The sequence below is a fragment of the Telopea speciosissima genome, chromosome 7 (genome assembly GCF_018873765.1).
Source record: "Telopea speciosissima isolate NSW1024214 ecotype Mountain lineage chromosome 7, Tspe_v1, whole genome shotgun sequence".
NCBI lineage: Eukaryota > Viridiplantae > Streptophyta > Magnoliopsida > Proteales > Proteaceae > Telopea > Telopea speciosissima.
In genome coordinates this window covers 48,752,796-48,766,989 of record NC_057922.1, presented here as the reverse complement: position 1 = coordinate 48,766,989, position 14,194 = coordinate 48,752,796, and the positions used below count along the sequence as shown (strand labels likewise).

General features: G+C 38.2%; 1 protein-coding gene and 1 non-coding gene across 2 annotated transcripts; both read left to right on the top strand.

Moving 5' to 3' along the window:
• The first annotated feature begins 1,357 nt into the window (after positions 1–1,357).
• Positions 1,358–1,431, top strand: TRNAI-AAU. Its single transcript has one exon. It is a non-coding gene; the product is annotated as a tRNA-Ile (tRNA).
• A 1,324-nt stretch (positions 1,432–2,755) lies between these two features.
• Positions 2,756–7,929, top strand: LOC122669373 (V-type proton ATPase 16 kDa proteolipid subunit). The gene is made up of 3 exons (XM_043866125.1): positions 2,756–2,956; positions 3,060–3,345; positions 7,533–7,929. The coding sequence occupies exons 1-3, from the start codon at positions 2,878–2,880 to the stop codon at positions 7,663–7,665; spliced, it is 498 nt and encodes a 165-aa protein (XP_043722060.1). The 5' UTR covers positions 2,756–2,877; the 3' UTR covers positions 7,666–7,929.
• Positions 7,930–14,194: the final 6,265 nt, after the last annotated feature.

The window sequence follows — 14,194 nt, the reverse complement described above, 5'->3', positions numbered from 1 at the left end:
ATTGCCAAATAAAGATTGAATGTCAAAAAGGTTTTTACCAAAAATAAGAAAAGAAGGGTTTTTATCAAAAATAAAAAAATTGAATGTCAAAAAGGTTCCCAAAGATGTCCCAAAGCCATTGCTTTGCTTTGATTGTGGTTGCTGGAGGTAGTCAACCATAATTTGTGTGTCCGTCCATATCTCTACTTTTCTTTGTCTTCCCAGAGGCACTACTACACCTGAGATTCCTTGGAGAATTGTTTTTCTTTCCGCTTCTTGTGTTGATCCGAGTATTGAGAACTGATTTGATATCAATGTTTTTGTAGCCTTGGCACTTTTTTAAATGAGTTAATATTATGGAAGTGTAAGAAGTGTTATACTTTTTAGGGAAAATTACATTGCCACTGCCACCCCCTAAAGTGGGTACCAAATACAGAGCGATCCCCTGTATTTCTAAATTATATAGCCGCACCCCCTGAGTGGACGGTGCTAAATAATACAATGTAAAATATCAACTTTGCCATCTTCTAAGATTACAAACCAAAAAACCTATTCAATTCAAACCCTATTCTCTGGCTTCTTCTCTTCCTTCACTGCCGTCGTTGCTTTTATTGCCGCCATTTTGGCCAACTCAGCAGCTTCAGGCTTCTTCCATGAATTGTTAGGACTTGAGTGGAGAAGTTCCCAACAATTGAATTCACCCAACTTGAGAAATGTGTCTCTCTCTTTGCATCCACTTTGAATGATCCCTCAAGTTTGTGAAATTTTGAATTTTGTTTCAATGACAGAGGAGGAACCTTGCGAAGAATAGACTTCACCTATACAGCAGACAACTCGGGATCTAACTAAATGTGCAAATTTGCATCCACAAGCCAAAATGAAATGCCATTCGTCACTCTGAGACCGAAAGAATGATCTTTTCCATCGAAAAGTAGGCCAAGAAATGGGGTTAAATCGATGTCATACGAAGGCAGATTGAAAGCCCCAATTGCAACAACCGGTACCCAAGACAACGGATTGATTCCTCCGGTAAATATGACAGGAAAAGGGGTCTCTGACCCAACAAAAGCACCATCGATCATCAGCAACTAACGGAAATACTCTAACGGATGGGGGCTGAGTGTAACAAGTACCCTAAACTCAGGGGTGTCGGGTGTATATTTTCAAAACACAAGGGGTTGCCTTATATTTAGTACAAACCTTAGGGGGTGGCAGTGTAATTTTCCCTACTTTTTAAGACTTTTACCTTCCTAGCTCTATTAATATATAAACTCATCTTAGATTAAAAAAAAAACAAAAAAACCATAGTGTTTGATGGTAATAAACATTAGAAGCTTCCTTCTGGTTAATTACAACCAAGTGACAATTATTAATATGTGGCCTATTAGCTCAGTTGGTTAGAGCGTCGTGCTAATAACGCGAAGGTCGCAGGTTCGAGACCTGCATGGGCCAGGAAAAAATTGATTTTTATTCACCAAAAAAAAAAAAAAAACCATTGAAATCAAAATAAAAAATAAAAATGCCACTTGTTTTTTTATTTTAAATAATTAATAATGTAATTTTAAATAATTAATAATGTAATTACTTTATTATAGAAGTGAACTTTTCAACACTTTTGAACAATAGAAAAAAAATATATCAAGATCCAATACTTCCTAGCTAAGTTTCTAGTAGTTATTTGACAATTGAAAATGTAGATACTATTCTAGAAGTGCCTGAAGTGTTACACGTTTGTTTTTTTTTTTTTTTTTTTTTTGGGTAAAAGCTAGAAGTGTTATCCGATAAATTATCTTTCAAACATGATTGTTTTGGGGGCAAGAGATCGTTGCTTGGTCGTGTAGCCCCTACATCAGCCTGAGGGTCAATGACAGTGCATACAGAGGCATCAATAGAGACTGGGCATCGCATACTGCTATGTCTAGGTGTAGGGGCCATGCAACCAACTAGCGCTCTTTCCAAATTTTTATCGTCTCCTGTTACAACACGGTGCTGTAACGCATCGTGTGGCGGTTGCAGAGGTCATGTGGACCATGTGGGGCCCGCTGTGGCACATGGCCTCTGCAATGCCGCACGATGCGTTACAGCACCGTGCTGTAACAAGAGGATAATGATTCCGCTCTTTCCCTCGCCCTCCCCTTTTTTTGGGAAAAAGCACACTACTGGTTCAATTGCTTTTGTGAATAGACTAGACACACGAGTGTGGGGTAATACAATCCAAATCCTCTTAAAATAAAAAATCTCATCCTATTGATGCCCCAGTGCTCATTCTCATCAGTCACCACACTGGTGCGGGAGCTACATGATTAAGTACCAACACAACCATTAAAAACATTAGTTGTGGACCTTATAGGCATTGGTCGTTTGGCTCCTCTCCAGGGATCCCAACGCCCAGGGAGTGTCTAGGGAGACATCCAACGGTGCTGGCCATTGGGCATGTGAGGATGTGTGCCCGACAAGCATCCCAATGTGTCCAGCGGCCCAACACCGTTGGATGCCCCCTGGACGCTGGGCTCCCTGGAGAAGAGCCGGATCCATCTTGTAGAAGGCCTTCCACTGAGTGGGACCCAGCTCCAGTGGGCCCAATCGAACAAAAACCCACCACGTTTCTCTTGTTTTATCAGTCTTTCACTCTTTCCTACAAAGCCAGACGTTATTCTATGAATTCTCAACAAAGGTAAAGGGTAATTTTGTAAATTGAAACCAATTTCGCCTCGGTAACCCATTCTTCTCGCTGCCCCTATCGGTCTCTATCATTTCCGATCTGTTTCCTTCCCTTTCTTCTCGAAGAGGAAACAAAAAAAATCAGAACCAGAAGAAGAAAAGGAAGAGGAACAGAGCAGAAGGGAGAAACAATTCGAGTCTCTGATTAGTTTTAGGGTTCTTCAGATCTCTGCAGAAATGTCTTCAACTTTCAGCGGAGATGAAACTGCTCCCTTCTTCGGCTTCCTCGGAGCCGCTGCAGCTCTCGTCTTCTCCTGTAACTTTCTCTCTCCCTCTCTTCTTCACGATCTTTTGATATTCGGGGTTTAGGCTTTTGCTTTGTCCATGTTGGGTTTTAATTTTAGTTTGCTTCGTTGCAGGCATGGGTGCTGCATATGGTACTGCGAAGAGTGGCGTCGGTGTTGCATCCATGGGTGTGATGCGGCCTGAGCTTGTTATGAAATCGATCGTTCCAGTTGTTATGGCTGGAGTTTTGGGTATTTATGGTTTGATTATTGCTGTTATTATCAGTACAGGAATAAACCCCAAGGCAAAGTCCTACTATCTGTTTGATGGGTATGCTCACTTGTCGTCCGGTCTGGCTTGTGGCCTTGCTGGGCTCTCTGCTGGAATGGCGATCGGGATTGTTGGTGATGCTGGAGTCCGGTAATTCCGCTTATTCTCACGTGGTGATCAGTTATGATTTCATCATGGTAGATTCGACGTGGTTTATCTGTTTTTTGTGGACTTGATATGCGATCTAAGTAAATTACTACTTGTTCATTAATTTCGAGTGGCAAATACATAATTAATGGATCTGGATGCTTTGTCAACTACCTTTTGGGATGTACTTTTGATCTGATGTTTTGTAAAAAAAAAAAGGGAATCTTGGGTGAATGAAGCAAGTGGAAATTAGTTCTTAGGAGTCTAGGAATGCTGAGTGCCCTATTCTTTGACAAGACTGGAATTGCTAAGGTGATTTTGGTGCTTCTTCGGTTCTAGGATTGATGGATTTGCACTAGCTGAAAGTTCTTATTGATTTTTATTTTTTTTAAATTCCTCCCTAAGAAGAAAGTATGATCTATCTTCTTTACTATCACTAATTCCAATACTCAATTCTCTTTTAGTGATTACTATTTTGTAGTTATTTGTTAATTTTGAAATTCTGACGGAAATGACTTAATTCTTTTGATTCAAGAAAAATAAACCATTAATATGGTCCCTCTTTTCTTTCCTGTGTCTGCAAAAATATTCTCCTCAATTTGGTTTAGAGACCAGTGTGAAATCTTCAATTGTCCGTTATTCATTTGCCTTCTTATCTGAGATATATTGTTCAATAGTGGATGCACTTTAAGGTGCAAGTTTGTTAGCATGTTGTTTCACTTGTTATTAGTTTCTTTGTTTGCCTGTGAATATTCTACGCATCGTAATGCTCATTAATGGAGTCTCCATGCTAACTTGATGCACATAATTAGGTTTCTAATGAAGTTCTCTCTTCTGCTTCTGAAATGTTATGGATCTTAGTTAAGCATGGAAGATCAAATAGTCCATATTTTTCACACCATTTTTATTCTAAATTGTTGTATATTTTGTTAGGCATACTTAAAAGTTCCTTTGGAAATCCTTTTTTTTTGAAAAATTTTAAACTATTTTTGGTGACAGTAGAAACCTGAATGGTTTTAAAGTGGGTAGAATGTGACTTCTCTGAATGCTGTGTCAAGCCTGGTGGATGTTCTGGGTGACTAGCAATCAGTATGTCTTGCCTGTCCCAAATACCTCATACTCATAAATGACATAAAGCAAATGAGGAAGAGAAGGCCAGTTGATAATGGAACTACCAAACCATTTGATTGGCAATGTCTTGTGTACGGAAAGAAGGTTCTCCCAAGTATGAGAGCTGGTTACCCACATGCTCAAATATGCCACACTCCAATAGCTATCCATGGTGCATTTTGTGTCTTTTGTTAGCTGCTTGTTTAAATTTTACTTTTTAATTCTTTATTAGGATTCTTGCATTCATTGTTGTCCCCCTTTCCCTGATTTGGACAATATTTATTTAAAAAAATTCTAGAGGAAAATATAAAATAATGAATAAATTTTTATAATGAAGGATGGGGTTGCTCCTACTCACAGTTTTTTAACTTGCAAGTTTTAATCTTGGTCCTGAAATATTGAAGAGAGAATTAATGATAAATCATCACTATTTTTGGACTTTTCGATTGTAGAAATTTTCTTTTTTCCTTAAAAATGAAAAAAATTCTAACATGCTGATATTAAATCAGTAACAAGTAAACTCACTCTATGGGTTGTTAATAAGACGACCTATGGGTAATACAAGAGAAGAAAAGACAATATTTTTTTGTTTTGCCCACTCTCTTCACTTTTAAAGTTACCAGCACACATTGCCTATTTTCATCACTGATAGTTTTGTTGAAGCCATTTTAAAAATAAGAATGAAAAAGCCTGACTCTAGTTTTTTTCTTGCATGCTATGGAAGACTTTGCCCACAATAACCTGCTTGCATTATTGATGTTTCAGTCATTACCACTTTAATGTATGCATCAAAATCCTGCGGTGGATAATAGTTTGACTCTCTAGAGATCATTTTTCCTTGGCATCCTGTGGTGGATAATAGTTCGACTCTTTAGAGATCCTTTTTCCTGGGCATCTCTATGTTCTCATTTATATGACTTGAATTTGCAAGCTCATTTGCGTTTCATATACAAATTTTTGTTTAATCCCATGTTTATTTAAATGGTAGTTATCCATAAAACAATGGAATGTGACGTTTCCGGAAATCACAAGACAAATATTAGTCTTCCATTTTTTGCAGTACTTTTAATCTAAACCTTCTGTTCTTACTTAGAGTTGGAAGAGTGCACCATGATGTCTTAAGTGCAGGTACACATGCAACATACACAGAATGTATGCCAATACAAGGATGGGTATTTGATTCAGTTAGACTTTGAAATTTGACATGCGGCTAATCTAGACCATGTTCTTTCTATCCAATGGTTGGAATGGACACATCATCTGTCCACATGGCAGAATAGATATTATATGTGTTTGGAAAAATAACAGGCCATTGTGACAATAATAATTTTCCATATTTAAATTTGCTGTTTTGCTTTTACTCTTCTTATTTTGGTGGTGTTGCTTGTGTGAGTGGAAACTTTTACTGGCCCAGTATGATAGTTTGCTTCTATGTTTGAGAGATTTTTTTACCACATTGAAAAGTGTGATGGTCATAAGTCCCTTTTTTTTTTAACCAGGAACTTATCTGGGCACCCCTGGTCAGACCCTAAAGCTTTATTAATAGATGATTAACAAAGAAGATACAATGTGAGTGTGGGGGTGGGGGGGACATAACCCGCCTTACCCTGAATCCTGCATCCGAAGATTGAACTAAACAAGCCATTACCCATCCCTGGGTACACCTGGTCAGATCCAAAAACTTTATTAATAGATGATTAAAAAATAAGACAATTTTTTTTTTTTTTTTTTTTTTGGGGGATGGTGGGGGGGGACATAACCCGCCTTACCCTTAATCCTGCATCTGAAGATTGAACTAAACAAGCCATTACCCATCCCAGATACAAGACAAAAGGAAAAGGGCTTTATAGGCCAGCCGCATAACCAAACTACTTTGATGTAATGAAAGTAATTCGATAATCATCATCTTTGATTGCTCTCTTGACCAAATTTGGTGACATATCAAGGAGATGTGTTATATCTGGATTGCATTCTAAAGTATCTTGTTCTGTTGAGGATTTTGTGGTATTGAGAACTGGAATGGGTTTAATGTTATATACTGAAGTAGAGCAATCTTGTTTGAATTAACTGGTGGAGTATTTTGGTAGAGGAATATTGTAGAAGTCTTGCTGACTGTTATCCACCGACATAGTTACATAAAACTCAGCTGCAATGCTCCAGGAGTCCATAGCTGTAATGAAAGAGAGGCTTTACGCAGTTGCAGAGAATAACTATGGATAGTGATTGGCGCTAGTTGAGTTCCTCAATTCTGTTTATTTGAAAACGTGTGTATGAGCCAACTTGAATGATTTTCTGATATCAGCTTTTGTGTTCAAAACAAGGTTTCAACACTAACATGGTCCGAAGCCCCTAGTTGGAGTACTAAACTGTAGACTTTTGGTTCACCATGGAAATTTGATGAAATGGCCTTGAAAGATAGATATCAATTTGGGTGTGCCTCTCAGGTGAAAGGGTTGTTGTGAAGAAGTTTGGGCATGGACCTTGTGTCCATTTCGAGGTTTTACGGGGCTAATATGGGAATAGCTATGATGAACCATACTAGCATTTTATTAAATCTAGCATGAGATGGATCCGCTGGAGGTGCGTACCATAAGTGTGAGCTTGAGAATAAAGGTTCAGGCAGGCTTCTGGGTGGCCCGAGGCAAGTTGGTCTACTATCAAGATCAATGAACTGGTGCATCAGATGCCTGAGTCTAATAAGTTTGGTCATATTTCATAATGATGCTGTTTGCATCTATTTTTGTCGTAAATTTTCTCTTCATTCTGGTTATTGATCTTCTTTTCTCTTCTCGTACTTCTTGCTTCGGGAAGCTGTGTGATATCTTCAGTGCAACTTTATACTCAATTTTATAGAGACTGACATATGGGCTTACTGTTGCATTGTAAGTTCCTACAGTTATGATCTTTGCTAATTTTATTTTGTTCTTTGTGGGAGTCATTAGTTTATTGTGCTTAAAGGATTAATCTTCAGAAGCATTCTTTTATTAATCCTATTGTTTTAATTTATTGATGATAGTATGCTTCTTTTCACTATTTAGCACAATGAGCACTTCCTTCATACTCTTGGTTGTAATTTTCAGGGCCAATGCACAACAGCCAAAGCTTTTTGTTGGAATGATCCTCATCCTCATTTTTGCGGAAGCGCTTGCCCTCTATGGTCTTATTGTGGGTATCATTCTCTCCTCCCGAGCAGGCCAATCCCGGGCAGACTGAAGATCGCAAAGCACTGGCTATCTTGAAGCCCTTCCTGTCATAATTAAATGGTGGAGGGAAAGAACTACAGGATTCAGATGATCTTTGATTTATTATTCATTTGTGATAAAACCAAGTTGAAAGACTTGTATATGTGGTCTCAAATTAAACTAATTTTTTTTAAAGTTTTTGGCTTCGGGATATAATGTTACCACTTTCTGATTGTTGGTACTATACTACTATCTACTGGTGACATATCCATCATTCCATTCCCATTTGACCGCTTGTGCGCCTCAGTCGCCCTGGTTGGTAGATTGAAATATGATCTTGGATATGTTTAATAGAGAGATGAGTACATATTTTTAAATATGGTAACAAAAAATGTGACATTATGTGGTGTTTGGAAGGGCACCAAGGTGGTGCTTGCCATGTTCTTTTATACTGATTTAATAGATTTCAATACCATATAAACTTGGGTAGATATGGTTGTTGCACAGAGATGTCCAATTCTGATGAAATCACATGAAAACCAAGGTGGGCATCATTATCAGGTTTTAATTAGAGAATTCACTTTTTCTGGTGCTTTCCAGGAGAAAAACTCTGTTATGGACAACAAAATTTGGCCTTAGTGAACATGCCGAGTTGGATGTTCTGGGAAGGTGAGTGCTAACACCAAGAACAGACTGAGATTGGTCCCATTCTGTGTGCAGGATTCATGCTTCACATTAACCCCTCAAGGTAGAACCTGTTGCAGAATAGGGTTATAAAAATTTAACCCAATATCTAATCCATAAGTAGCCTTTAGGTATTCATGATCTAATTAAGTAATCAAGGCGTACGGTAACTTGGTAATCCATAGATGTAGTCTCCTACAGAGGAAAAACAGCATGACCTATGATAAACTCTTTTGTGGGAGAGACTTTCCCTATAATCTAGATACAAACTAAGAAGAGGAGAGAAAACTCCATAAGAGCGAGATTTGTCTGAGCAGGGAGATAACCCTGTCAGACGGAAAAATAAGTGAGTGGAAAAAATAAAAAATAAAGATGGTTATTGGATTGTTGGGACTTGGGAATGAAGGACTGCTCAATGATGATGTATTGAAATGGTATGTGGTTCATGCATCAAAAGACAATTCTGTCGACATAAGGCCGAGGAAACTTATCTCCAAGGACCGTTGTACTTACAATGGAGTTCAAGAGGAATTGGTTCATCAAGAACGAAGAAGAGACCTTCTGCAGTCAGGAGTAATTTAATACTCCAGTACCAATCAACATAATTTGTTCCGTTTAATTTGTATTCGCTACTGAGTGTTAATAGGTTGGAATTAACGGCAACCATTGAATTAGAATCTACACATGTACAAGTAAACCACACACATATTAATAACTATCGATAAAAATTTGAGCATACATATCAATGGTCTCTGATAATTTAGGTCTCCCTCATGACCCAAAAAATGAATTGGATACCTACAACCCTTGCATGCATAACTTATCTTGTCGGAAGTCATTATACACACCGTGATATTGTGAACTAATTTCTCCGCCTCATGGGCTTCCAATATTTTCGGCCACCTGGCTGTCATGTTCAGATCTTGTCGGCTGACATACACCCAAGTCATATATATACCTATTACATTAGTTAGAATCATAGAACCATGAAAGATGGCCTACTGTCGCAGTGCCCTCTCACTATCTATACCCTAACTTATCTAGATGGAGATAAATATAGATGACCATGTGATAATGAGTCTGACAATGTTATATCGGCGTATGCGGGGTCATATCACACAATCTCTACACTTACCTTCAGTAGGAGTCCATGGATATGTCTACTAATCTAGACTAATCCATATCATACATGTATTGTAATCAAAGAGGGATAATGAAAAACTCTCACATAATATCATAGATGACAACATATATACCAATTAATCAACATTAATTAGATGTGATTATGAGATGACAGCATTTTAATAGAAGTAATTAAAATTTTTCCTCCCATTAAAAATTTAAAATCTAATAATCTTCATGGGCGCATCATCATGCCAAGGATGTCACATGCTTCAACTTGATCATCTCCTCCATCCGATCTTCCTTCAAAGTTGGTGATCATCATCTCCATAAACTTTGAACACATGTGGATTATCATCAACATTCACTGGGAAATCTCATCTCCTCTAAAAAATTACATTTGAAACCTAGAAAAAATCTATACATTTTTTTTTTAAATATTAAAAAAAAAACCCCCCATGGAGAAACCAACCCAACATTTGGATTGCCAATGGGGTGAAGTACATTTGTTTATAAAAAAGATAGGGGGAGAAAGAGAGAGAGAGAAGCATCACATCCACCCATTTACCCTATGAAAATAATTCATTTCAAATATAATCATCCTAGAGGGATCCATTCCATACCCGAATGCGCAACGGAAAGAGATCGATTCAGATTTCTTTCACATCCCATGTTTATCATATAATTAAAAACCTTAAGGAATCAATAGAAATTGTTATCTTTTGAACCCCAAGTGTTGCTCTCTCCAATAGATAGTGGTTCTTCCTCCAACAAGCACACCAGGTAAACAATCTTAAACCTCCAATGGTGCTACCAAGGTTCTCCAAGTCAATCCTAGATCATCTTCTTCAAATCTTCAAGAATAGATCTGAGTTTCCAAAACACTAACTCTCAAAATCTAGAGAGAGAGAGAGAGAGAAAGAGCCAAAAACATGGAGGGGGAGCAACCAAAATTCGCCCAAAGGAGAAAACATGGTGTCCCTCTCCCCTTTTTGGTGTGTTTATATAAGGTTTCTAAAAAACTGTTTGGAAAATCCCAATGAGATTCTGTTTCTGTATCTCTTCATTGACTTGAACCTGTTTAACCCTGATGGTCTTCTAATTGGTGAAAAAACAGAATATAATAAGGAATGGTTAATTAATTAATTATTTTATGTTAAAGGATAAATAAAAATTAGCACCTTATCCAATAAATTAAATAAACAATTAATTAATTAGCAAATTCACCCTCACATAATAATTATTATGTACCAACCCACCACTTATCAACATCATCATTATGGAATCTAGGGCATGTACACATGTACTGTCAAACCCCATTCCATAGAACATGTCCATACGAGAGCGTTTGTGTATGTGATCGGGTCCCGCAAAACACGATAAAATATTTTCAATTAAAACTACATATAATCTATCATTTTATGTGACAAATAGGATTTGTAAAACCATTTTTAAAACGGCACTGGATCCAGATTCTCATCCGACCATCCACAGACAATCTCTATCTTGATGTTCCCCAATCGGGCAGTGGTGACCATGTTGAACAATTCTCTCCCTCACGAAATATTTGCGCATTTCCAGAACACCAGCTTTGACTCTCTTGAATCTTAGTCATTGATAATCCAAAGTATGCGGTCACATTTCATAGTGATGAGGTCCTCTCAGGTACAAGATCTCAGGGACACATATTTATCCCCATCCTACATCTGCCAATAATACATGAGGTAATCGACAAAGTAGATTCTTTGCCAATGCATATCATAATGTGCACTCACATTCGTACCTCGACATCAGCATGCCTAGGCATGCCCAATGCGACGACCATATGATAAGGGTGCACAACCCAAACCCTAGTCGTGACTACCATTTTAAGTAAAACTTAAGGATACATAAAGCTAAAAAAATTTATATCACATGTGATAGTATTAAACCAAACTGTATAAATGGTTCAATACAGAGTAAACTAGACTGAACCGGGTTTGATGGACACATAAATCCAACAAGGCTTCGTTGTAAGGCCATAAGAAGTCAGCAATTACTTATATAACCAGTTGACATAACTATTTTTTGGGAGAGAGAACCCAGCTTGATCGCGTGGTCCTTGCGCCTATGCGGGGTCAATGGGAGTGAGTGGCTAGGCATTGAAAAAGAGATGTGTGTTGGGGTTACGATGTCTTGTATTCCATCGCTTGGTTTTGTGGGTTGATTCCGAAGGGCCGTTAAGAAGCCGTAGGCCTCGAGGCTTGGGGGAATCGACCTACTTGTGCATTAATTCACTGTTCTAGCGAGACTTCAGCAAACTAGTAGGTCCACGTGGAGGTTCAGGGGCGGCAGCCCTCGAGGAAATTTTTTAAGGACTATAAGGGTATTTTGGTAAAATTCCTATATAAGGTTTCGCTATAAAGATGTAGCAAGAGTTCTTTCTTTGTAACACAATCTGAGAGAGATGTGAAGACGAGCGGCTGTAACCCTATTCTCCATTGATAGTGGAACAGATCTCATATCACCGTGGATGTAGGCAATCTTGCCGAATTACATAAATCCTTGTGTTCATTGTGTGATTGTTGTTTGCGATTTCCATTCTTTTCTCTATCATGTGAGGATTCGTTTTCAACAACTGGGTGGTCATTTTGCTACCCATGTGTCTGGGCGTAGAGGTGCACGACCAAGTAACATTCTTTTTCCCATATTTTTTTTCATCAATTATGGCAAGACTTAAATAAATCATCTCTTTCTCTCTCTCTCTCTCTCTCTCTCTCTCTCTCTCTTACACACACGATTTGAGGAATCGGTATTGGATCGGTTGGATCCACTAATTCATTTCGATATCGGTGGAGACCGATACCATTACCTAACTAATACGATATAGATCCCCAGGGGTACTGAACAAGAGTAAAAATGTAAATAAAATAATTTTTTATTGAAATTTAGGGGTAAAATCATCCAACTTGGATCGGTATCGGTCGAGACCAATGTCAATCCCGATACCAATTACTAAAACCCTGCTCACACATGAACACGTTGCTATCTTTAAGGACTTTCCCTCAAGGAAGTTATATCTCCCTCACTGATTTCATATTTCAACAGTCTTCTTCATCATTATTGTTGGTGCATGGTTGCCATTGTTGTCAACACAGTGCATGTGTGTTACTTGTTGTCAACATAACACATCTTGGTGTAGTATAGTCAGCATATTAGTTGTACAGATGGCAGTTGTGAGTACAAAGGTGTACATGCATTATACTGGTGCGGCAGGACATCACAAGTGATATACAGAATAACAAGTGTTCTAGCAGAGCTGGTAGGGGCAGAGAATTGTTTGACAGTTACAATGAGTTCAGCACATATGGTAGTATGGTAGAGATTCAAAAGGTTCAGGACTAATGTGGCAATGTGTTGCAATGTTATATAGTAGTTGGCAACATGTAGCATCTTTGGGAACAATGTACATGCAATTTCTCATGGTGACTGGACAAGTTCATATGGAGGAGTCAACTTTGGATCCAACTTGGGTATGCCAAGTAGTCGTATTGGAAGTGGGCATATACTAGAGAGTTTTAGGTCTTTAGGTCCTCTTTCCAATGCTATTTAAATCATCCATTCTAATGTCAGATGAAGAAGATATGGAGGTTTCTGTATCATTGCATAGAAAATGAGAAAAATGGAGGGAATCCAAGTGTTAGTGCCAAGTACTAATGATGTGGCATTGTACTGGGTTCCAAAGTGGTAAAGTGGCATTGATGGCTTGAGAGATGGCAACAAGATGTAGTGGTGGCATACATGATGAGAACATAGTCAATGGCCATATATTTGGTAACATGGCAATGTATGTTGGGTGGCAGATAATCATGAATGAGCGCTCAGGTTAATGGTATGCATGTGATGCATATTGATGGAATTCACATGATGATTAGGCATATGGTTGACTTAAGACAATGTTGTCGAAGGAGAGGAAGTGCTGTCGAATGTGAAGATTGTTGTTATATGCTGAAAATTGGATGTTGATGTTGTAGTAGCAGCTTTGTGGAATTTTTTAGCAGCCTTCTAATCAGAATTTGTAGGATCTCAAAATAAGAGAAGTAAATATCTTTGAGTCAGCTTTCCGACAAAATTTAGTGTAGTTGGAAGTTATAGCATAATCTTTAGGCATGATGCGATAGTTGAAGACAACAATGGTTGCATTTTAGTCAGATTCAAGCTAATTTTTGGGAACCATATACTCCCCTGGGTTGAAGATGTCTTCATATGAAATGTAGCTCTTTAAGTCTTCTTTCTAATTCCGCTGGAATTGAGTCATTTTGAGTTCGGACGAGGTAGATATGGAAGTTTGAATAGATACAGGTCAAATTGGCCGACTGCTTATGGCCGACTGCTTGGTTTGGTCAATTGCTTTTGGCCGACCGCTCATATAGGCTGACCGCTTTTATTGGCCGATCGCTTATATTGGCTTACTACTTTGATTGATAGAATGCTTTTATTGGCTGACCCCTCAAGATAGCACAAGTTAGGGTTGCTTTTAGGGCTTTTTAAGTGAAACTTAAGTCTCATTTCCAGTAACACTTTCAAGAAATCAAAAAAGAAAAAGGAGAGGAGAAAAGAGATAAAGAGAAAGCCAAGCATACAACCTCATCCACCTTCCATTCAAGAGAGAATTTATGCTCCATTGAAGATTTAAAGAATGGTGGTTGTGCATTCATGTTGATATAGAGAGGTGTATGCCATAAAAGAGAACAGAAAATGGAGAAAAGGAAAGG